At 50.0% G+C, this 22941-nt stretch overlaps 2 protein-coding genes and 1 long non-coding RNA gene across 4 annotated transcripts in view; 1 reads left to right on the forward strand and 2 right to left on the reverse strand.

Annotated features, from left to right (window-relative positions):
* The first annotated feature begins 601 nt into the window (after positions 1 to 601).
* On the forward strand, positions 602 to 14572 carry PSMC1 (proteasome 26S subunit, ATPase 1). The gene is made up of 11 exons (XM_025982601.2): positions 602 to 706; positions 4390 to 4443; positions 5249 to 5345; positions 6779 to 6903; positions 7125 to 7310; positions 7462 to 7590; positions 8811 to 8907; positions 11043 to 11232; positions 11754 to 11905; positions 12840 to 12994; positions 14219 to 14572. Exons 1-11 carry the CDS (start codon positions 704 to 706, stop codon positions 14351 to 14353), a joined length of 1323 nt encoding a protein of 440 aa, XP_025838386.1. The 5' UTR covers positions 602 to 703; the 3' UTR covers positions 14354 to 14572.
* Positions 8967 to 11043, reverse strand: LOC140597348 (uncharacterized). Its single transcript, XR_011999204.1, has 2 exons — positions 10877 to 11043; positions 8967 to 10433 (listed from the first exon to the last, which is right to left on the reverse strand). It is a non-coding gene; the product is annotated as an uncharacterized lncRNA (long non-coding RNA).
* The window catches only part of NRDE2 (NRDE-2, necessary for RNA interference, domain containing), a 46690-nt gene continuing 37408 nt past the window's right edge, over positions 13660 to 22941 (reverse strand). Inside the window, exons 11-14 of one of the 2 annotated variants that reach the window (XM_025982600.2) lie at positions 21553 to 22490; positions 20381 to 20519; positions 16440 to 16511; positions 13660 to 16125 (exon numbers count right to left, since the gene is read on the reverse strand). In XM_025982600.2, the coding sequence (XP_025838385.2) occupies positions 16000 to 16125; positions 16440 to 16511; positions 20381 to 20519; positions 21553 to 22490 (1275 nt within the window). In that variant the 3' untranslated portion in view covers positions 13660 to 15999. The remainder of the gene's footprint in view (positions 16126 to 16439; positions 16512 to 20380; positions 20520 to 21552; positions 22491 to 22941) is intronic. The other variant, XM_072745572.1, reaches the window with a different exon arrangement.

Consider the following 22941-nt stretch of genomic DNA (forward strand, 5'->3'; position numbering starts at 1 on the left):
ACGAGCTCATCTCCCCAGGTCAGCAACATGCAGCATTTCCAGCACCTGTTAGTGGAAGTTCCCGAGCATCCCAGAGGATGCTTGCTATCGCTCTAACGACCCGGTGGATGGAATAAATGACCAACGTTACCAATCAGGTGCAAGTTTTTGTTTTTTTTTAAGATTAGCTATTTTTAAGACAACATTTGGCATCACCGCAAGTCACAGACCAGCAAGGTAAAAAGGAGACCTCTAGGTGACTCATTAGCCAAGGAAATACTCTTAGATGATCATGTTTATTCCAGAGACCAAATAATAGCTTAAATGTTGATCCAAAAGTATTCGCCAGCTTCGCAGGTCCAAACCCCATTCCGGTTCTTGGAGCAGTAGGTTCTCGGATTTTTGCATATTTTTTGCATATTTTTAATATTCTGTGTTTGCACCATTGCTTTAGTCCTTAGAAGGTCTAGGTCACTGTCTGGAAGTGTTGACAATAAGCTGATCACTTCGACTCACACGTTTTCCAGGTAAAATATTTGCAAGATTGGCGCCCGGCTTCTAGGTTCCAAGGCGGCCCCGCCCACCCCGGCCCCCGGAGCGCGGCTCCGTCCGCGAGGGATTTGGTTCCCGTCGGCTTCCGTAGGGCCCCGTGGCAACTTCCGCCGCCGCCGGCCGCCTTGGCGGAGGCACTTCCGGCAGCGGTGGTTCGAGCGGCCGAAGCAAGATGGTGAGTGACTAAGGGTTTCGGCCGGGGGGCGCGGCGCCACGGGGTCGCAGCGGCCCAAGACGAGGGGACGCGGCGGCTTCCCGAGGCACTCGGTCCGCCCTCCCGTGCGGTCTCCTCGGGGGGGGGGGGTTGCGCGGCGGCCCTGACCCGACGCACCCGGGGCGGGGGCCGGGGCTCGGCGCGAAGGGCCTCCCGGGCTGCCGAGTGGGGGCCGGGCCTTGGCTCCAGCGGGCGCTTATCCGCTAGTGCACTAAGCAGGTGTGTATGGAGCACTTGCACCGGGTGGGGGGGGGCGCAGGCTCCGAGGGCACAAGAGGTGAGCCTGACTGGTGCAGCCAGACCAGGAAAGTGGGAAAAGAGACACGTAACGTGATGGCAGGGGAGCGGGGTAGGGGGGGCCGGGAGGACCGGGAGGGGCGGGGGCCTGCTTCCCACCGGGTGTCAGCAAAGGTCCCTCCGAGGCCTGAGGTCTGAGCAGACGATGGGAGAGTGGCCCGTGCAGACAGGGAGGCGTCGGTCCAGGCAGAAGGAATGGTGGGTGCAGAGGGCCTGGGATGGGACGTCAGCGGCGCCCGAGCACACGGTCGTGAGGCCCACCCAGGAGGCCTTGGGGGTAATGCTCGGACGTGTGCGAGGTACTTTCCATCATCATCATCATCATCATTATTACTTTTCCATCATTATCATCATTATTACTGTTGTTATGTGCGAGGAACTTTTCCACCATCATCATCATCACCATCATTACTTTTCCATCATCATCATCACTTTTCTATCATTATTATCATTATTATTATTACTACTACTACTACTACCACCTCTACTACTGAAGCGTAGCTGACCCGCAGGGTCGCGTGAGTTTCAGGTGGGCAACACCGTGGGCCAGTCCATACCGTGCTGCGTGTCACCGTACAGTATTGCCGACTGTATTCCCTGTGTGTGCGCCGCACCTTTTTGCACCTTTTATCCCTGTGACTTAACACATTTTAGAACTGGAAGCCTGTACCTTCCACTCCCCCCTCACCCGTCCCGCCCGTCCCGCACCCTCTTTCCTCTCTGGCATCCACCAGCTGTCTGCGTTCGTGGGTCTGTTTCTGCTTTTTTTTTTTCTTTTTCTGATTCCACATATAAGTGAAGTCATGGGGTATTTATATTTGCGTCTGACTTCACTTAGCTTAATGCCTGTGGTCTGAATGTCGCAAATGGCAACATCTTTTTTTTTAATGGCTGAGTAATATCCGTTGTGTTTGTGTGGATTTACACACCACTTCTTTATCCCTTCGTTTATCAGTGGACACTTAGATTGCTTCCGTATCTGAGCTACTGTAAATGATGCCGCAGAAGGGGCGCCTGGGTGGCTCAGTCGGTGAAGCGTCTGCCTTCAGCTCAGGTCGTGATTCTGGGGTCCTGGGACTGAGCCCCAAGTCGAGCTCCTTGCTCATCGAGGAGCCCGCTTCTCCCTCTCCCTTGCGCTTCTGCACTTGTGCTCGCTCTTTGTGTCAAACGAAATCTTTTTAAAAAATAATGCCACAGTAAACATAAGAGTATTTTCCAGCATTTTCTTATTCTTCACAACAGTCCTTTCAGTAATTATTAGTATCCTCACTTTACCAAGAAGGAAACTGAGACACAGTAAATGGCTGTGCTAACACACACCCTGTTAGTGTTTTCTAGACGATATGTAGTAGAGACACACACAGATGCTGGTGGCCAGTAGTCCTGAGTGATTCCTGGCCACATCTGACAAGCTCTGTGTTAATACGCAAGTCACTTAACATCTGTGGGCCTTGGCTTCCTTATCTGTGAACTAGAGGTAATGATACTACATCCTCATGGGGTCTGTAGGAATTGAATGAGAGAATACCCTGAGAATGCACACTGCTTGCCATACAGTGAGGGCTTAATAATGAGTATATTTGGTATGGTTATTGGAGACTGAGAAATATCATGTAAAATGCCCCACACATGCAGAAGTTTGGGACCCATTCAGGAATTTGTCCTCCTGAAGCCAGACTTGCAGGATCATGAAAGAAAGGTAGGTGATCCTGGGAAGGGTCAGCTGCAGCCAGTTTGGCAAGGGCCGGGTATGCCACTCTAAAGAGTTTGGATGTCACACCATAAATGATAGGGAACATTTGAAAGTTTTTGAGGAGAATGAAAGAAGCCTTTTGTTTTGTTTTGTTTTGAAAGGTAATAGCTGGATTGGTGAGGGGAATCTCAGTTGGGAGGCTAGAGTCCTGGATAAAAACAGATGGGATCAACAAGAGAGAGTGAAGAGCTGAAGCAGATGGATTTCAGGGCCCAGATTTTGTGACCAGACTAATTAAAATCCTGACCCTAACATTTCTCCAATAATATTCTATTGCTACTAGTTACTACGAGTCATGCAAATGCTGAATGGCTTACATGGATTACCTCATTTTCAGTAACAAGAGCTAGTATCATCCCCACTTTCCAGTTAAGGACGCCAGGGCTCCAGGAGGTGACCTGACTTACCCAAGGTCACATAGCCTATTAGTGATGGAGTCAGAATTGAAACCCGGATGCATCTAATTCCATAGCCCCGTGTTCTTAGGCTTGTTGCAGTTCCTCCTAAAGAAAGTGGGAATAATGAACCCTACCTTGCAGGACGGTGTGGAATTAATGAGGCAGTGAGGGAAAACGTCTAGTACAGACTTAGGCACATAGTAAGAAACCCACAAACACCAGGCAACAGCTGGTTCTTTTAGGGGGTATAAGTAAGTGATTGTTGAAGCCCTGTGATTCAGACACCCCACTGTGGTAGAACTAATTCTGTTCACCAGAATTTCTCAGAGCCCTTAAATACCTTCTTCAGGATAAAGCACAAAAGTTTAAGATTCCTGCGTGTGGAGAAATATGTTTGATCTTCACTCTTATAGGTAACCATGGTATGGTTGTTCTCTCTGGATAATTAAGCTGGCAGCGTATTAATCTAGGTGTTTCTGAGGAAGTGACTAAGAGGGCTCCTCTATTCAGGTTAAGTTCACTGTTGTTTAAATGCCATCATTTTTGAGGTAACTGTTCTGTGTTAAGTGTTGTTCTGTCACTAAGGAGTCTGCTTTAAAATCTGAAATTCCATGAGCTAATTATAATACAATGAGGTCTTAATAACCTAAGGTGATTCAGCCTTACAGGTTGGGAAGAAAGACCTGGCCGAGAGCCCCAGGCTTTAGAGATGGGAGGTATATAAAAGTTGCTATTGAAAGTCTCCTGGGTCTTGGTGTGATCTTAGTAAGGAGTAAATGATTGATAAATCATTGTTGAATAGATAAAATGATTTCTCTTTGGTGGCCTAATTTCAAGAAATATACTCAGTCAAGTAGTTTTATAATAATGTCAAGCTCTATACTTTCCTCTCAAAAAGGGGTAGTCTTAGAACCCCAGCCTCATTATGATACATAAGTTAAATCAATTACTTAATAGAAATGTCCTTATTTAAGATGCAGTCAGTTGCAAGGTGCACCACCACTGATCTCCTAATAGCCTTGCAGGAGAAAAAAAAACTTCTGCATGCTAGATGTACATGTTGACTGCAGGTACACCTTAAATTCAGGAAGGTTACAATGAGGGCGAAGTCTTGGTGTCTTACAGTCACAGGAAAATAAGGATGTTCTTTTGAAGTGATCATGTTCTGAATTTATCCCTCTGATTTCTTTTTTCAGGGTCAAAGTCAGAGTGGTGGTCATGGCCCTGGAGGTGGCAAGAAGGATGACAAGGTAAATGAGCCAGATATGTCTGTGATGTGAGTAAATTATGGAACCTATCAGAGATGTCAGCTGAGAAGTTCTTTGAAGATTCAGAACTTTCAAAGTGCAAAATAAGTGATCCTTGTAGTTATTTACCCAGCCTGGCCTACAGACAGTGTCTTCCTGATGTTTTAGAAAAGATTATTGACCTGTCAAGTAAGTAGTTATGAATTAATGATTTTTAAATGTATAAAATAACATTGCAGAGTGTTAAATTGCCTGTAATTTTAGTATTTAGTATCCTTAAATGTGAAGAATTGTCTCATCATTTCAGCTCAAACTTTTGGTATATAATTCTGAATTCTGAACTCTAGTCCTTACTGAATAATCACTGGGTATTATAAAAAGAAAGATCAGTTACATTCACCAATTAAAACTGCAGGAATGTAAAACCTAGTTTTATTTTTAAAAGGACAGTTTTTTTTTTTTTTTAATTTTTTTATTTATTTATGATAGTCACACACACACACACAGAGAGAGAGAGAGAGAGAGAGAGAGAGAGAGGCAGAGACACAGGCAGAGGGAGAAGCAGGCTCCATGCACCGGGAGCCTGACGTGGGACTCGATCCCGGGTCTCCAGGATCGCGCCCTGGGCCAAAGGCAGGCGCTAAACCGCTGCGCCACCCAGGGATCCTAAAAGGACAGTTTTTAATAGCATTCTGAAAGATAAGGAGATTACAGCCCCTAGAAATAGATGACGGTCCTACAGAAAGAAGTTTGTGTTTTGATATGATTTGTGCGGTTTTTGTTTTTCCTGCTGTTCTAAAAATTCAAGGACAAGAAAAAGAAATATGAACCTCCCGTACCAACTAGAGTGGGGAAAAAGAAGAAGAAAACAAAGGGACCAGATGCTGCGAGCAAGCTTCCACTGGGTAAGGACACAGTCCCTCCTTGCACTCTCGATTCTATGGGAACCATCCGTGTGTATGTAGCTCAGAGGTCTGAATGTGGAGGCAGGAAATGGGGTGGCTGAAGCTCTGACTCCTGCATGTGGCACTCCGCTAGGCTGGAATAAAAGGTGTGTTTTGGTTTTAGCAGCATACAAACAGGGCACAGCTGTGTCTCACTTTAAGAAACTCCAATAATTTCCTTTAGGTAACCAGCTTCTCTGATGTACAGAATGTGTAGTTTTGGATTAGAAAATTCACATTGAGCATGAATAACTCTTAGAAACTCATTTCATGAAGAAATGGAAGACCATTGTGTTAGAATATGAACGTAAACTGTTTCAGCATAGACTAAACTTCAGATCGGGTGACCTGACCCAGCCCACCTCTCCATCTGCAGCCCCGTCCAGGCCTGCCTTGTGTTCTTTGACTGTTCTGCACATTGGAGATTTTTGCTCTTTGCTTAGAAATGTTCTTCCCTCAGTCCTTCCCATGGCTGCCTGCTTCTCAGTGCTTCAGCTCACATTCTTCCTCCACTTCCATCTAACAAGTGTCTTCCTGCTTCGATGAAATAATTTTTAAAATACTTCTTGGTTAAGAATGAAAGGGAGTCAGACAATGAAAAACATGCTATTAATCTACCATAATGAATCAATATGGTATTGATGATGAGTAGATCATTAGATTGCCAGAGGAGCACAGGAAGTCCAGAAACAGTCAAATTACATGGATAATCAGAATGTGGTAAAGGTGACGTGTGAGTTCTGTGGAAAGAGGGGTAATTGTTTAACATAAATGGCTGGCATCTTTTATTTGCTATTGAGAAAAAATGAAACTGGACCCCTTTTTGCCAGATGGGTTACAGTTATGAAAATAAGTAAATAAATGAAAATTCAGGAATATATTTAACCTTAGAGAAAAAGAGACATTTTGAAGAAGAAACTCAGAAACCACAAAAGAAAAGGTTGACATTTTTTGTCTATGTGTGCTAAAATTCCTGTGTAGCATGAGACTCAAGCCAAAAGAAAATGCTTGCTATGTATATTAGTATCACTAATATTTCACAGTCCTGTCACAGACGGATGCTTTGCTCAGCTCGCCCGCAACCATGTACTCTGACTGGACAGCACTTAGACCTATTTCTCTTAACACCGGTGGGGGAAAGAAACACCAAAGCAAACTATCTTTGGGGTCATTGAGGTTTTGTTCTTCTTAAAATTCACTTAGCGGATGTTTTGTATTAGCTGTTTAGTCATAGACCTTGTCCTCATTTTTACCTGCTTAGAACTGCCAAAGTCCCTTTGCATTTAGGCACTGCATACTTACAATCACCATAAGTCTTAGCCTTTTTTTCTTAAGGATGAACTTAATTGTAAACTTCAAGCTCCAAATTAATAACACTTTCTTTTTAATTACAGTGACACCTCACACTCAATGCCGGTTAAAATTATTGAAGTTAGAGAGAATTAAAGACTATCTTCTCATGGAGGAAGAATTCATTAGAAATCAGGAACAAATGAAGCCTTTAGAAGAAAAGCAAGAGGTAAATTGAGAAATATTGCATTAACTTGCATTTCACAAATTAATAGTTTTAGGTATAGAATTCAGTAAGTGAATGAATTATCAAGTAGCTGACTCATTCAGGCTTTTATGAATCATTACTGGCTGCCTCTTAAAAGCACCACCTGCTTTGTATATGTCATGATATCTAGTAAAACTGTCAGCCCGTGTGCTTTTTAGGTTTAATCTGCTTTTCCTTCATAGGAGGAAAGATCTAAGGTGGATGATCTGAGGGGAACCCCAATGTCAGTAGGAACCTTGGAAGAGATCATTGATGACAATCATGCCATCGTGTCTACATCTGTGGGTTCAGAACACTATGTCAGCATTCTTTCCTTTGTAGACAAGGATCTGCTGGAACCAGGCTGCTCTGTCCTGCTCAACCACAAGGCAAGTTGATGTCTTGTGGACAATCACTAGGAGTGCTTTCTCCTTCCTCTCAGATCTGTCCATTCGTGCCGTTTTGTGATTGGCATTGCTTTGTTATGAATGGATTGTGTGAACGTCACATTTCTGCATTAAAACTGATGTTCTCTCTTAGGTGCATGCTGTCATAGGGGTGCTCATGGATGACACAGATCCCTTGGTCACAGTAATGAAGGTAGAAAAGGCCCCCCAGGAAACCTATGCTGATATCGGGGGATTGGACAACCAAATCCAGGAAATTAAGGTAGGGCTAAGAACGAGCTCTGGGTTTCTAGATTTTTGGTTTCTTACTACTATTTCATTTAGGGTACTTGGAGTTATTTTGCATATTTTGTTTTTTCTTTAGTGATCAAAGCAGTAAGTGACTTAGAGCTTGCCAGCTGTGGTGTTTTGTACTTGTTATTTCTTTTTTTTTTTTAAAGATTTTTATTTATTTATTTATACATACATACATACAGAGAGAGAGAGAGGCAGAGACACAGGCAGAGGGAGAGGGAGAAGCAGGCTCCATGCAGGGAGCCCGGTGTGGGACTCAATCCCTGGTCTCCAGGGTCACACCCTGGGCTGCAGGCGGCGCCAAACCGCTGCGCCTCCGGGGCTGCCCTATACTTGTTATTTCTATTTCCTAACTCAGGATTAACAAATAGTATGATTGTTCTTCCAGCAGCTGCAGCTTAATCCTTTTGATATGCAACGTTTAATTATCTGTGTGAATATATAATGTTTTCCTCTATGTTGACTTTGACTATGGCTATCTAGAAACCTCCAGTGGGGTGTGGGGATAGTGTGAGTGGGGAAGTGAAGTGGTCATTCAGGTTTGCTGTGGCCTAGCCATCTGCAGGGAGGTCGTGCAGAGCTGTCACAGATCTGGGAAATAGCCATCATGTCCATTGGTGTAACAGCAATCAGAAAATCTTGCCAGTTCCTTTCTGTAGCTTCATTGAAAGGGGGGTGTATTTTCACTTTAAGTTCCTTTTGGTCAGGAAGAACTTAAATGTTGCTCAAGGCTGACTTCTACAGGACAGTGAGAGGGAAACTGGATGGAACAGGAAGGGGACGGGTGCTGGGAGCTTCGGGAGAACATGTTCTTCTCAGTCTGTCCCTCCTGCTAGATGAAATCAGGCACATGGTCTCTAACAAGAGTAAGTGACAGCTTAGCTTGTTTTTGTTGAAAGTGAGACCAAGGGATCCCTGGGTGGCTCAGTGGTTTAGCGCCACCTTCAGCCCAAGGCGGGATCCTGGAGTCCCGGGATCGAGTCCCACATCGGGCTCCCTGCATGGAGCCTGCTTCTCCCTCTCCCTCTGACACACATGAGTGTGTCTCTCATGAATAAATAAAATCTTAAAAAAAAAAAAAAAAAGAAAGAAAGATAGAAAGTGAGATCTGTTCATGATGCCAATGAATAGATCTGATAATTTCAGTAAGAAAGCATTTCATTTTTACCAAGTATTTGTTTTCTATAGGAATCCGTGGAGCTTCCTCTCACTCATCCTGAATATTATGAAGAGATGGGTATAAAGCCCCCAAAGGGGGTCATTCTCTATGGTCCACCTGGCACAGGTATGTATGCTCTGGGTTCGACTTTCTGGGCACTCAGCTAATCTCTTGAACCACAGCAGTAGCTTGTTGTAATTATTTAGTTCTTGAGTAAGGATGCCACAATTCCTTAGTTTAAAACAAGATTCTCTAAGCAACATTTTGGACATTTTCTGAATAGATACATAAACATACCTATTACATAAAAGTATATTTATCTGTATAGTAGGTGGTAAGAAACTGAATTATCCCAGACTCGAAATTGTACACTTAACACACTTGATGTGTTAAAAACCAGTAGGCAACACCCTCCCCATCCCTCCTCAGTGTGAATGCAGGTACAATTTGTTTGAATTCCTCTTTGTAACCAAGTATATTAGATTTATGTACTGTAAAACATAAGACTTTAAAGTATTCATAAAAGTAATGTGAGTCCAATAAAAATACTCATAAAGGTAACATGAGTCCATTAAAAAGAGTTTGTAAGACACAAAATAAACCAGGACACTCAACCTTGGCTGTACATTGGGATCACCTTCAAGCTTTAAAAAAATACCGATGCCTGGTCCCATCCCTGAAAATTCTGATCTGTTCATCTGGAGTGTGGCCAGGAACCAGAGCCATGGTGGAGAACCACGGATTTAAAAGCTATTCTGTGCTGTTCAAATTGGGTTCATTCTCTGGTCCATTGTACTAAATGAATATAATATTGGATAAATGGATGAAGATAAAAAAATAGAGTTGGTTCATTATGCAGTTAGTTGACCCAAACAGCCCAGGACTTGGTTCACTGCTGTAAATTCCAGAGGAAGCACAGTTATTTGAGTGAACAGATTGCAGAGGATTGCCCACAGCGGAGGGACTGGGAAACAACTGAACTCAGAGGCACGGAGCTTTTGCAGCTATCATCTTTTACGGCCCAGGCAGTGAAGTCTCAGAGAAGCCAGCGACTAGGCCAAGGCCACAGGAGCTCTGGGACTTGAGCTGATAACAGGGCTGGAGCTGGAATGCAGGCATCCTCACCTGCAGCTGTGGGTTGCCTTTGGTGTGCACGCACTGCCAGGGGCTGGTAAGAGCTGGGGTATAGCACAGGGTGACAGGCCCGTCAGGAGGAGGAGCCTGGTTTGGTGATCCCTCTGCTACTGAAGTGCCCCAGGACCTAGCCTTGGCTGCTTCTGGACTGGAAGGTGCCATCCACTTAGGAGGTCCTTTTTGTCTTCTCACTATCCTTAATCAGTATTCTCAGGGAGAATTCTATGCTTCTAACCCCTAGGCCTGTCCCTCTGCAGATCTGACCAAAAAGACATCATTGCCACAACATGTTGCAAAGCTTAGTGCCTTGCCCTCCTCCCTACTTGAACGAAGTCTTCTACATCACTCACCAGCAGCCTGCAGGGCCCCCCTTCTCCTGCAGGCCTGAGCTTGGTCCTTTACTGTCCCAGTGTCTTGATGCCATTCCCTGGCCCTGTGCCCATGTCCTCACCATCAAAGGGGCCAAGGTTTCCAGCCCTGAAGTTCACAGGGTGGCTGCCAAATCTCCTATCTTTGACCTGAAATAGAAATATCAAGGAATGGAGCAGGATTGGAAATGTTTGAGATCATCCCTGAGACTGGGGAGAGGAACTTCCCCATGAGGGCACACCACAGACTGAGAACTCTCTAGAGCTTCCAGCAGCTCTCAGCTGTGGGCTTCATTGGGAGCCAGTCCTGCCTCAGCTGAGCCTTGGGCAAGCCCGCCTGGCACAGGCATGACTCTCAGCCCCAGGCATGCAGGCCTGGCGCTCCAGGACTGTGGTTCCTAGGCCATTTCCCATCACTGATAGTTTCACAGGAAGTTGAGTTTGGATCTTTAGCCTTGGGTGCATGGGTCAGGTTAAAAACCTGTGCAATTTTGAATAACCCAGTAAAACGTATTTTCTTACATTATGATGATGAATTTAGGAAGTTAAAAATAATCAAAACATTACTTAGGTTTTTGTCAGTTTTCTCTTACCTGCCTTGGAGAATAGAATGTCGAGACACCTGAATGGGGCCTGGCTTTTCATCCACGATCTGCCAATTTCTGATGACCATTTAAGGGGGTAGTGACAGAGCTTTTAAGTTAAAACAGCACTTGAGGGGTTTCTTCCTTTGTCCTTTTCTTTTTTAATCTAAAACAGGTAAAACCTTATTAGCCAAAGCAGTAGCAAACCAAACCTCAGCCACTTTCTTGAGAGTGGTTGGCTCTGAACTTATTCAGAAGTACCTAGGCGACGGGCCCAAACTCGTTCGGGAATTGTTCCGAGTTGCGGAAGAACATGCACCATCCATCGTGTTTATTGATGAGATCGATGCCATTGGAACAAAAAGGTACACCTTTCTCTTAACTTTGTGTTGATCAGAGGTCAAAACTGTAGCTCTTCTCAGAGCACAGTGATCACCGAGTACTCACTGTATGGCCTGTATGTATGCACGTTGGTTTGCCACAGCTCCTGCCATCCATGGCTCTCTGGATGCTTCAGGCTCTGCTCTCCCAGGTGCCAGCCAGCCACCACCCGGGAGCTGTGACTGCCTGGAGAGCAGTCCATGACCTTGTCCTGAGCATCTGCTCTGAGCCAGGCATCATCTGGACTTTGGGGACGCAGGCCCTGCCCTCGAGGAGCCCCAGTCGGGTTAGGGCTCAGATACCACATGTGGAGACTGAGTTAATGATAGAACCTCAGGCACGAAAACTTCCATGATTTAAATATAATGTAACGTGGTGTTTGGGAGGGTGTGCTGATTTTGTTGCTAGAATTCATTGAGGGTGTCAGAGGTTGCCAGAGCTGTTACTGATTAACCCTTCAGCAGGAGATCAGTTAGGTTTTTACTCGTTCTCTTCTTTTTCAAAGATACGACTCAAATTCTGGTGGGGAGAGGGAAATTCAACGAACGATGTTGGAACTATTGAACCAGTTGGATGGATTTGATTCAAGGGGTGATGTGAAGGTCATCATGGCCACAAACCGGATAGAAACCTTGGATCCAGCACTTATCAGACCAGGTCAGGTTTGCTTTTGTTCCTTCATGGAGAATTGCCATGTTTATTGTGTCTGTAAGTGCACTTTCAGGGGATTTAAGATGATACACACTAGGAACACCCGGGTGGCTCAGTGTGTTGAGCATCTGCCTTCAGCTCAGGCCATGATCCCAGGGTCTTGGGATGGAGCCTCACATCAGGCTCCCTGCTCAGAGGGGAGCCTGCTTCTCCCTCTGCCTGTGCCCCTGCTCATGTGATTGTTCTGACAAATGAATAAAACCTTAAAAAAAAAAAAAAGACATATCAAGGCAAATCCGTTATTGAAGTACAGAGTAACTTACTAAAAACTGTCCCCTGAGGGAAGCCCAGGTGGCTCAGTGGTTTAGCACCTGCCTTCAGCCCAGGGCGTGATCCTGGAGCCCTGGCATCGAGTCCCACTCAGGCTCCCTGCATGGAGCCTGCTTCTCTCTCTCTCTCTGTCTCTCATGAATAAATAAAATCATTAAAAAAAAAAAAAATGTCCCGAGGTTGGACAGACATGATGCAGTGGGTGCAGTGTGCCTCTCTTAATTCCAATCTTAAGTGGTGATTCTTTCCCATTATGAAAATTCTTTTTTTTTTTCTGAAGTAATTCACATGCTAAGTCAGGTTCATTTTTTTACGTTCAGGTAATACCAGAGCAGCAGTGGCTAATTTGTTTTTAACCGATCTGTCCTCATCCACTACGGACGCCATTCAGGAACCACTCCTTTACTCCTGCTGGTACCAGGGCAGAGAGGAGTTCTTTGAAATGGGATGAATTCAAATGTAGATAATTACAAACTACAGGAGGAGTGTTTGCTCCTCAGGATATGGCGCAAACTGCGTGAGTGAGGAGACCAGCTCAGGCTGCTCCTGGAGCCAGAGCCACACCTGGGGACCGCACAGGGCCGTGACTGGAAATGTTTTCTACCTGCAGGCCGCATTGACAGGAAGATTGAGTTCCCCCTGCCTGACGAAAAGACTAAGAAGCGCATCTTTCAGATCCACACAAGCAGGATGACGCTGGCTGATGATGTGACCCTGGACGACTTGATCATGGCTAAGGATGACCTCTCTGGTGCTGACATCAAGGTGAGGCCTGGGCTGGAGTGTACTGCTCGATGTCGTGTGTGTGTGTGTGTGTGTGTGTGTGTGTGTGTGTGTGTGTGTGTGTGAGAGAGAGAGAGAGAGAGAGGGAGGGAGAGGGAGGGAGGGAGGGGACGTCTCTTCCCAGAGGATCAGAACAGAGCCAGGCCTGGGTGCTGAATATGGGTCCAGCTGCTTTGCAGGTGAGGACCTGGCTGTTTGTCAGGTGTATGTGCAGGGGGTGGGTGGGGACAGCACATGTGGGGCCTTTTCATGCCAGAGCCTGCCCTGAGCTGCGTAGCGTTGGCCTCCCTAGAACTAGGTTGGTGTCTTCGTTAGAGTAAAAGTTCTTTTTAAAATTGTAATCAGGGATCCCTGGGTGGCGCAGTGGTTTGGCGCCTGCCTTTGGCCCAGGGCGCGATCCTGGAGACCCGGGATCGAATCCCACGTCGGGCTCCCGGTGCATTGGAGCCTGCTTCTCCCTCTGCCTGTGTCTCTGCCTCTGTCTCTATCTCTCTGTGACTATCATAAATAAATAAAAATTTAAAAAAATAAAAATAAAAAAAATAAAATTGTAATCATTTTAAAATTTTGCACCTCTATATTTTGAAAATTTGAAGTCTTCAGAAAAGTTGCAATAGTAGCAAATACTGATACATCCATCACCTCGATTTATCAAAAGTTACCATTTTATTGCTTTGCTTTATCTTTTTCTTCACAAATAACACTTTCTTTTTTGCTAAACCATTTGAAATATCCTGAAGGCCAAAACCAGATAGAAACTTCAGTGTCAGGACTGTGTTTTTGTCCTGTCATGTTGCCTGAGTTCTTGTTTTACTTTTGACAAGTGTGGACTGAGAAAATAAACGTATCACCATAAATATTGTCCTGAGATTTACGTCTTTTCTCTCATGACCGTAAATGAAATGGATGCTCTCTGGTGTAAGTGCCTCCGTGGCCCGGGAACATCGCTCCTTGCACATTGAGAACTTCCCCACCAGGCCACCCGCTGGTTAGAACCGGAGTCTGTCCTCCCCTCAAAGCCACTTCTGATCCTCTGAGAAAATAATTACAATGTGTAAAACATTCAAAAAGATCTCCTGTTTTCCCAAATGGCTTAAGCAGTTTGTTTAGTCTGCGCGTCTCACGCCTCACTCAAAGTCGCTCTCGAGTTGTTAGAATGCAAATAAAAAGTATTTCCCTTTCTGAACATACCATTCTTTCTTACAGGCCATCTGCACAGAGGCTGGTCTGATGGCCTTGAGAGAGCGTCGGATGAAAGTAACAAATGAAGACTTCAAGAAATCTAAAGAAAATGTTCTTTATAAAAAACAAGAGGGCACCCCCGAGGGACTGTATCTCTAGCGGACCAGAGCTGCCTTCAAGGAGATGGTTGGGCGTGTCCTGACCCCTCCGAGGGAGGAGGTGGGGGAAGCCCCTGGAGGAAACCATGTTCCAGTTGATCTTTCTTAGCAGAACCTCCCGTGTACCTTTTTGCGCGTGATGTGTAGGACACCCCTGGGCTGCCTTCCTCTGTGGGTCACGTGCAGTGCTCTGTCCCCAATAAAGCGTGCTCCCCCTCCAGCAGTTCATCCTGTTTCTGCAGCCCCCATACTGGCGCTCAGCAGCAGCAAGCAGGTGGAGGCTCCTGGGTGAGGACTGGCTGCAGACTCCACACCTCTTGCCCGGCTGACAGCAGCTCACAGGGAAGCGTCTCTACTGTCTCAGCAACAAAGGCTGAGAGCATGGCCATGGCTTTAAGGAAACACAGCTTTCCGCGTTGGAAGGTCTGCAGATCAGGTGACCTCACACGGCGTCTCGGCACCCTGGGGCAGGAGCAAAATGTGGTGCTCCTGCGGGGAACCCACCGCCGCCTGAGGGCCCCCCTGCCCTGCCATCCCTCGTGCTTCCTTCTGTTCAGGAACCTCCTTCATCTCCAGGGCCTTCAGACCAGTGCGAGCCTCCCCTTCCCCATCTACTGCCGCACTTCTCTCCGTTCTGGGCACTTCCATGTGCAAGCCGGGAAGGAGGTGGGGCAGCCGAGGCAAGTGGCCACTCAGGCCGCCTGTCTCCCCAGTGTCCATCCCTCTCTAGCCACACACCGGCTTTTCTGCATGGGATGCCAAAGAAATACAACTTCAGCAATTACAGACATCCTGGCTTTTAGGGGTTTTTTTGTTTGTTTTTTTTTAGAGCAGGACCTCAGAATAATTAACTGGGAGGAAACTGCTTTAAAAGCTAATAACTGCAAGGCAGGTCCTTTTCAGAAGAAAGTGGTCTGAATGTGGGTATTTACATTTCATTCTACTCACAGCCCTCAGAAATCAGGGACGTGGCCCATCTCGGGCAGGGCTGGGTCTGCACTCTCCTCACGTGGCCGCCTGCTCCTCTGCAGCAGGGCCCTTCCCTTGGGCAAGGCTTGCCACATGTGGGTGCACCCGAGCCCCCAGGGCTCCTGGTCACCTGTAGACTGGCAGCTGGGCTGAGGTGCACCTGCGAGGCTGCGTCCCTAACAGGCACCTAGACACTGCTGGTCTGCAGCTGGGTAGTGGCAGAAGGGGGGCTTAGGGGTACGCTGGGTATAGGCCAGAGCACCCAAGCCTCTGCTCTGGCCCGAGGAGACGGGCAATCTGCTCTCACCAGCCTGGGGACCGGTTCTAGGGTTGAGTAACCAGAGCTTCCCTGTCATCACCGCAAAGCCCAGAGACCCCAGCAGGACCACCAAGGATGCCAACCCACAGGGCACACTGGCTGGGCGGAGGAAGGGTGGGACCAACAGGCCCACCACGGGACATTCAGTATCACTGGACATGGTTCTCACCTACACGTCCACGTGGTCACATATATAATATGCAAACAGAAGCTTCTAGGTTGTCTGCACATCCCAAAATGTGCAAGAGGTAAGACACGGATAGCCTAGATACAAACACTAAGATCAGAAACTTCAAAGGCAGAGGTCTTGCAAGCACACTCAGGCCCACGGTCCACGTCGGCGCCCTCCTGCCTGGGCTCTAGTCCTCGAGCAGGAGCTCGAGCTCCTCCATGGGCAGGCGCACCCGGAGCTCCTTCTCTGTCATCAGGTCCAGGATCTCCTGCATCTCCTCAGGGAAGTGCTGCACGGCGTCCAGGTACAGCACCTAGGACAAGGAGGCCTGCGCTGTCCACGCGCCGTCCCCTGCCCCGTCCCCTGCCCCATCCCCCGCCCCGTCCCCCTCGGCAGCACCACACACGGCACACGCCGCCAGGAAGACACGACTCAGGAGCGAGGCCGCCTGGTTCCCCGGTGGCCCAGGGACCCCTACGCCAGGAGCACCCAAACTCGGGGCAGATGATGGCAGCCCCAGCAGACACTGGCCCCGTGCAGGGCAAGGCTTCCCTAGCAGGTCTGGGGTGCCGTCCCCAGTGACGCGGACGGTGGATGCGTGCAGACCTCGTGGTCTCAGGGACTCACCTTTGCCCAAGGACAACTCTGCAGGGCTTTGTAGAACACGCCTTTGCTCCTCTCTCTGTTTCCTGAGGAAACCTGAGGCAGGGGAGGAATTGGAAGGTTCACTGGAGCAGATGCTAAGGCTATGGAAACCACACTGGGCGCCCCGCACGGACCCACAGGGGGCTCACGGCACCCAGCCAGCCCGCGGAGGGGTGGCACCGTCATGGCGGCCCCGGGCCTGAGGCCCTGCGCCATGGGGTGGGTGCAGGCAGGGCCCCCGGCAGCCTGAGTGGTGACGGGCCCCGTGACCTCTAGGTTCACCTCCTCCCTCCCCGGGCCAGCAGGCCTTGGGTGTCACAGGAGGCTCGGGCCTTGATGCAACACGGGGACCATTTGATGAGATCTCAGAGGAATGAGACCCCCGTCCCCCGTGGCTCCTCCAGGGAACCCCAGCCCAGCAGAGCCGCCCCCGGGTCAGCAAGCACCTGCATTTGCTCAAGGCTTCTCCTGGCCCCCGCCTCCCCAGGCGCATTCCCACGGGGACAGCCCACTGGTGGCCACTGGCTCTACCCGCCCGGTGGCCGGCACACGGCATTGAGGAAAGTGGAGGGCTGCTGGTGGCCCTCCCGGAACCAGGGACAGCACCTAGAGAGCCTGGGGCTCGGGCGCTCGGCCACCGAGGATGGCCGCCCCACCTTCCTGGTTCCTCCAGGCTGATGCCCATTAACGGCCAGCACCCGTGAGCACAGGCTGTCACCACCTCCGGAGCCTGCTGCGGAGCCCAGGGCACTGCTGTGCCCCCTCGGCCCTTTCGAGGCCAGGCCTCCCCAGTGAATGGAGTTGTCCTTCCTTCACGCACCAAAATATCTCAACGTGCTCTCATACGCTTGAGACACAATTTCCTTGTTTCTGAAAGAAGGACAGACGGCACTGCCGTCCTGTCAACCGCTGTATTTGGGAGGTGCCCTGGTGATCCTGGAACCCAGCAAATTCAGGTCCGATGGTGGCAAGACTCTGGCGCAAACTGCTCTGAGTTCCTCCATCAGCACTGCACACGCCTGGTCCGCCAGGGACAAAGGGCTCAGCACCCGGCGCACTGGCGGCTCCTGGCCCGGCACCCACCCTCTCCCACTCAGCAGAGCTGCCCTGGCGCCCTGCACCCTCCTTCCTCACCCTCTAAGTCCCTCGTCCTCACAAACCATAACTTCATGGCCATTCCTGCGTCCAGGCTGACACAGGTGACAGGTGACCCCACAGCATTGGGACGGTGGGTGGAATGGAATGAGCACAGAACCGAGGGGACACTGCGGGCGGAAGAGCAGAGCGGGGGCTGGTCCCTGTGTAACCTGGGTGCCGCCAGGGATGACCGCTCTGCTGGGTGAACTGGGAGCCAGGGCTTCGCAGAGACCCCTTGTTGGGGGGTGCGGGGGAGCCTCACACATGCCCTGAAGGCCTTGGCCCACGAAGGATGCCGTGGGCCCCCCCACCCAGCCCCGAACCAGGGGGCTGGGCTCCTGCCCCCCTGACGGAGCAGGTGCGCAAGTTCTCCATTCAGACGTGGGCTGCTGGTGCTCAGTGACCGCAGCTTGGGCACCACTGTGTCCTCTCACCGGAAGGGCTCAGGCTTTTGTAAAATTCCACTCTCTTTTCTTATCTGAGCAGCCGTTAGCAAATGTAATTTTTTTAAAGTTACTAGACCAAGTGATATCCAACCCAAACAAAAAGCTACGTTTCCACGACACCCAAGTGTTCCTGGGAGGTGACGACAGTCCTGCTGGAGGCTTCCGTCCTCTCCACCAGCAGCTGAACTGAGGGCGACTCTTCACCCTCCCACCAGCTCTTGTAAGCGGCGGCCTCAATACAGCCTGACTCCCGCCAGCCGCCAACCACAGGCGGGAAGAAATGATACCGGAGGGTGAAATGCAAGCCAGGGGCCACGGCTCCCTTGAGTTCGTAAGGCTCCCTTCATCAGGCCCACGGCATCAGCTACCCACCTTACCCTCATTTCTGCCCCGATTGTGCAGCCAGGTGACCAAATTAAAGAATTCTAAGAATCCCAAAAAGAATGGCAATTCTGGGGCGTCCGGCTGGCTCGGCAGGTGGAGCATGTGACTCTGGAGGTCAGGGTTGCGAGTTTCGACCCCCACAGTGAGCGTATAAAGAAAGAGAAGAACTGCAATACTAGCCAAAACAACAACAAAAAGGAGTGGCTGACAGGTGACATGCAGAGGGAATGGCACCCTTGACAGCGCCCCCACAACAGGTTTCAGGCGCAGTTCCCAACTTAGCGGGCGGTGCTCAGTGTCTAACCCTTTTTTCTCCCAAATGCAGCTGCACTTCCTTCCATCTTTTTGGCAGGGAAAAAGCAAGTGAGTAAATACACTTGCGTGTGTGCAGACCTGCAAATGTGTACCCACGCACACAGGAAGGCGCACATGCACACGAGACGGCGCACACACGCACACACCACCAGCTCTCCGCCACAGGGCCGGCTCCCTCCGGTCCTCTCCTCGCCAAGCCCTCTGGCCCAAGCTGGATTTCTCCACCGGGTTATCAGTGCCTCAGGAGCCAACCCAGGAGCCGCAAGAAGTCACGCACTAATTCGTCCCTGGTCCTATGCTAACCTTTCCAGAAAGACAGAAATTCCTTGAGGGCCCCAGTCCTTTTTTTGCCAAGTCAACAAGAATTTTTCTGTCCACAATCCAACAAACTTGGCTCACGGGAGAGTCCTTGTAAGAACACGGTAAGTCTGTCTCCACCCATCCCTACCGACGACGAAAGAAGTTAAACTGGCAAAGGCGCCGGCCTTCCCCGTTTACATCGCGGGGTTTCGCGTGCTTACAAAGACTCGCGCGCTCCTTCGGCCGAGTCGCCCCAGCACAGGGAGCTCCCGACCGCAGCCCCCGACCAGCAACAGGCAGCAGCCACGAATGTGCCGTGACAACTGCCCCAGCATCTGTGCCTCTGAAAGTTTCATTTCACACACAGGCACCAAAACATAAAATCTGAGCTTTTGAGTCTGATGAATGAATAAATGTTAAAAACACATGCTGCTGAGATGCCACGTCCTCCCGGCCACTTGGGCCTTTCAGAGCTCGGGGAGCCACGCCAACGTGGATTCTGACCTCTCCTGACCCCTACTGTACTTTCTCTGCGTCTCTACACCTGAACTCGGTCATACGTCAATTGGAAAAGTTCAAATACTTTGCCTTGAGACTTTATCCACTGGGAACGTAAGAGATAAGGAAGGTCAGTCCTGGCGTCTGTGAAGTACAACACTGATTAGGGTCACTCGGGTGTGATTCCGCAGCCTTCGGGTGAAACACGCAAGCAGGCCAGGAGACGATGTCCCTGCAAAACCACACACCTCGGCACTGGACGTAGGAAACATGACCTGTCCCAACGCCAGGTCCTTAACCAAACACGGCCTCCACACACACCTTCACAGAGTTAAACAGCACCTTTCCACATTCAATCACTACTGTGCTTTTAAGTGAGAGCGAAGCTGCCCTGGGGAGGCCCACTGTCCAAGCTACATCCTGGGGTGGGTCTTGACTCTAACGACAGAACGGAATCGAGGCCCAGGAATTCTTAGGAACACGTGGCAGAGAATGAAGTTCCCCACCCACCGAGCGCTCTCAGGCCATCTCCAGGCTGCTGACTCGAGGACGTCAACTCCAAGACACAGGAAGCTCTGCTGCATCAAACAGCCCAGTGGTCATGCCTGTCCCTCGACCAGAACCTTGAGGACAGATGTGACCTGCGCCCCCTTCCTAAGTCCCAGAGACACGGCGGGACGCCACCACAGCTCCCAGACGGACTAAGCGAGGCTGAGGGGGGAGGGGGCAAGGGGGAGCCCCTGCCAGCCTTCCTGGGATGTGGCTACTGGACACCAGACGTTCTCACTGGTGAGGAAGCGGCAGGGCTCTGCGGAAAAACAAGAACACGAAACATTTTCTTACCAAGAAATTCAAATACATTCTCCACAATAAGGGGCACTGGCTGCCACTGTCACTCCGCAAGGCATTTTCAAACAGGGCTTTGATCCGATGCGTCAGGCCGGTCTCGGGAATCGTGGTGTGGACATCTCTGCCATCCACCCTGCAAGACAAAGGCTCCCGTGACCCCGAGCCAGGTTCTCGCCCCACCCGGTGCCATGAGAGGAACAGGTGCGTCAGTGACAGCAAACAGGAGCTCCAGCAGGATGGCTGGGTCAGGCACAGTGCCGCCCGCAAGTCTGGGGGCGTTCGGGGTACAGACACTACATGGCCCCTCCAGGCCAGAGGAAGGCGGTGCCCAGGCTTCGTGTCCCCCAGCAGAGTCGGCCCAGAACTGACGCAGCATCTCCCTGCTTCTCTGCCTCACCTTTACTCAGCAGAATGCAGAGCCTACTTGATGGGAAGGAAAGTCCTTTCAGTTTAGGGAAAGTAGAGTGAGTAAAACCCCAACAGGAGAAATAAAAAAAATAATAAAATAATAAAAAAAAAGTGAAACACTCTTCAGAGACAACTCTGAGTAGTCAGCAGATACCAGGTGAGTGTAGCCACGCCTACCGCACTCCCAGGACTGCCGCTTAACCTGTGGTCACACACTGTCAAGAGGGACCCGGAGGACGTGGTGCCATCGTCCTTAGTAACGACGACAGAGGCCAGCAGTGAGTTCACACCCCTCTGTGCTCAGCACTTCCCTCGCTGGCCCCTCCAGGGCTGCTCAGCTATTCTTCCCACATTACAGAAGGGAACCTACTAGACCTGATGTGACCTGCCCCGGGCCACACAGCCGGGGAGTGGAAGGTCTGAATCTGGATCGAATCCAGGGTCCACTGGAGCCTGGGTCTCACCCATTATGCTTTTGCCACAGCTCCTCAGACAGCTGCACGCCTGACCAGCAACACCCATGCATCATAAGCAATGTGCAGGAACCCAAACGGGCCATCCCTGCAGCCTAGGGAGACAGCATGGAAGCCCCTAATGAAAGCCGCTGCCACCTGCAAGGCTTGGTCCTCCCTCACTGTGTCATCCTCGGTTACCTGGACACCCACAACAGGCGCTGACCTGTATTCCCTCCTGGGTCCCGGAGGCCTCACAGGGCCTCTGTGTGTCTGTGGACACACAGACAAGATGTGTGTACTAACCTCTGAACACTTTCCACCAACGTCTTCCTCATCTTCTCGGCTTCAATCGCAAACAACCAAGGCTCCAAGGGCTTGGTAGACCTGGTAATGGCATCGAAGAATCTTCTGGTCTTACTGGCTGTGTGGGACTTACTCTGAATCTGCACATAGGACCTCCAAAGAACCTGGTTGCCCGGATACAACTGCAGGGCCTCTGAGAGTGCCTGCCGCAGGGGAGCCAGAGGGTAAACGCTGACCTTCATGTGGAATCGGAGCAGGCTGGTGTGCATGAGCATGACCGCCTCAAGAACGCTGCTCGGGCTCTGTGCGCTGCCTGCGTCCTCAGGGCTGGAGCCACCGGGGGAAGTGGAGCCCTTCAGTTTTGCATACACCTGCTCGCATACCCGCACAGCGGCGTCGATCCCCACAGTCAAGTACTGGAAGAGCATGAAGCACTTCACCAGGCTAATGAGGCAGTGACAGGGCGCTGCAGGGGCGGTGGGGGCGGGACTGCAGACCCAGCTCTCCCCCAGACAGTCCTGCAGCGCATGTTCATATGCCTTCCGAGCTTTCAGGATGTGGACGGCCAAGACTGGCCCAGAGTAGGGCCCGTAGGGACCGCTCTCGGTCAGTCTGGTCAGCACGTGGACGGCACGGGCCGCAGAGGCCCCCCTCGGGTCTGGCAACAGCTCCACCTCCAGCTCGGCGTACAGCAGGCTGAGCTCACACACCTCCCAGTCCCTCAGCTCCCTGCTCCCTGCCGCGCTGAGCGCACTGTCGAACACCTTCCTGGCCTCCTCCGTGTTGCCCAGCAGCCACTCCAGGTGCGCATACTGCTTCCAGAGGCAGAGATTGTTGCGGTTTTCTGGCTCCTTAAGGAGATTTTTGGCTAGTTTTTTGCAGTTCTTTCCTTGCGACTTCAACCTTTTCTTGTTTTTAGTGTGAAGACACCAGATGACCTGGAAGTAAAAAGAAAAGGATTCCCAAGTGCTCTGTGATTTTTAAAGCCATCCCTTTGGACCATCAACTTCAGAAAGCCACACAGGTGTCTACACTTCCTTCCTTCGTCACGTTTGCTGAACACTGAGGCTCTCTGAGCTCGACAATAAATCTGGATTATACCAAGGTGACCGGCGCCCCCAAACAACCCCGTCCAGGTTTCCATCCGAAACCTCGATAAACAAGGCTCATATGCTCCAAATATTCTTCTCCAGGGAAAGGTGGCCACCACATTTTATCGCACGCTATTTTCACAATACATGCTGTGCGCGACCCGCAGTTGGAGCCCCCGAACTCAGGGTGTCAAGGGTCAGTGCTAACTGGTGGCCAGCAGGAGGCAGAAGAGTCCATCCTAGAGGAATTTCTAGCAGGAAGACAGACACGAAGAACAGGGTAAGTAAGTAGCTTATT

Source organism: Vulpes vulpes, unplaced genomic scaffold, assembly GCF_048418805.1.
Source record: "Vulpes vulpes isolate BD-2025 unplaced genomic scaffold, VulVul3 u000000644, whole genome shotgun sequence".
Lineage (NCBI taxonomy): Eukaryota > Metazoa > Chordata > Mammalia > Carnivora > Canidae > Vulpes > Vulpes vulpes.

Coding starts and splice junctions, on each gene's coding strand:
- PSMC1 (XM_025982601.2), top strand. Junction 7,311..7,461: donor CTGTCCTGCTCAACCACAAG/GCAAGTTGATGT, acceptor GTTCTCTCTTAG/GTGCATGCTGTCATAGGGGT. Junction 8,908..11,042: donor CTATGGTCCACCTGGCACAG/GTATGTATGCTC, acceptor AATCTAAAACAG/GTAAAACCTTATTAGCCAAA.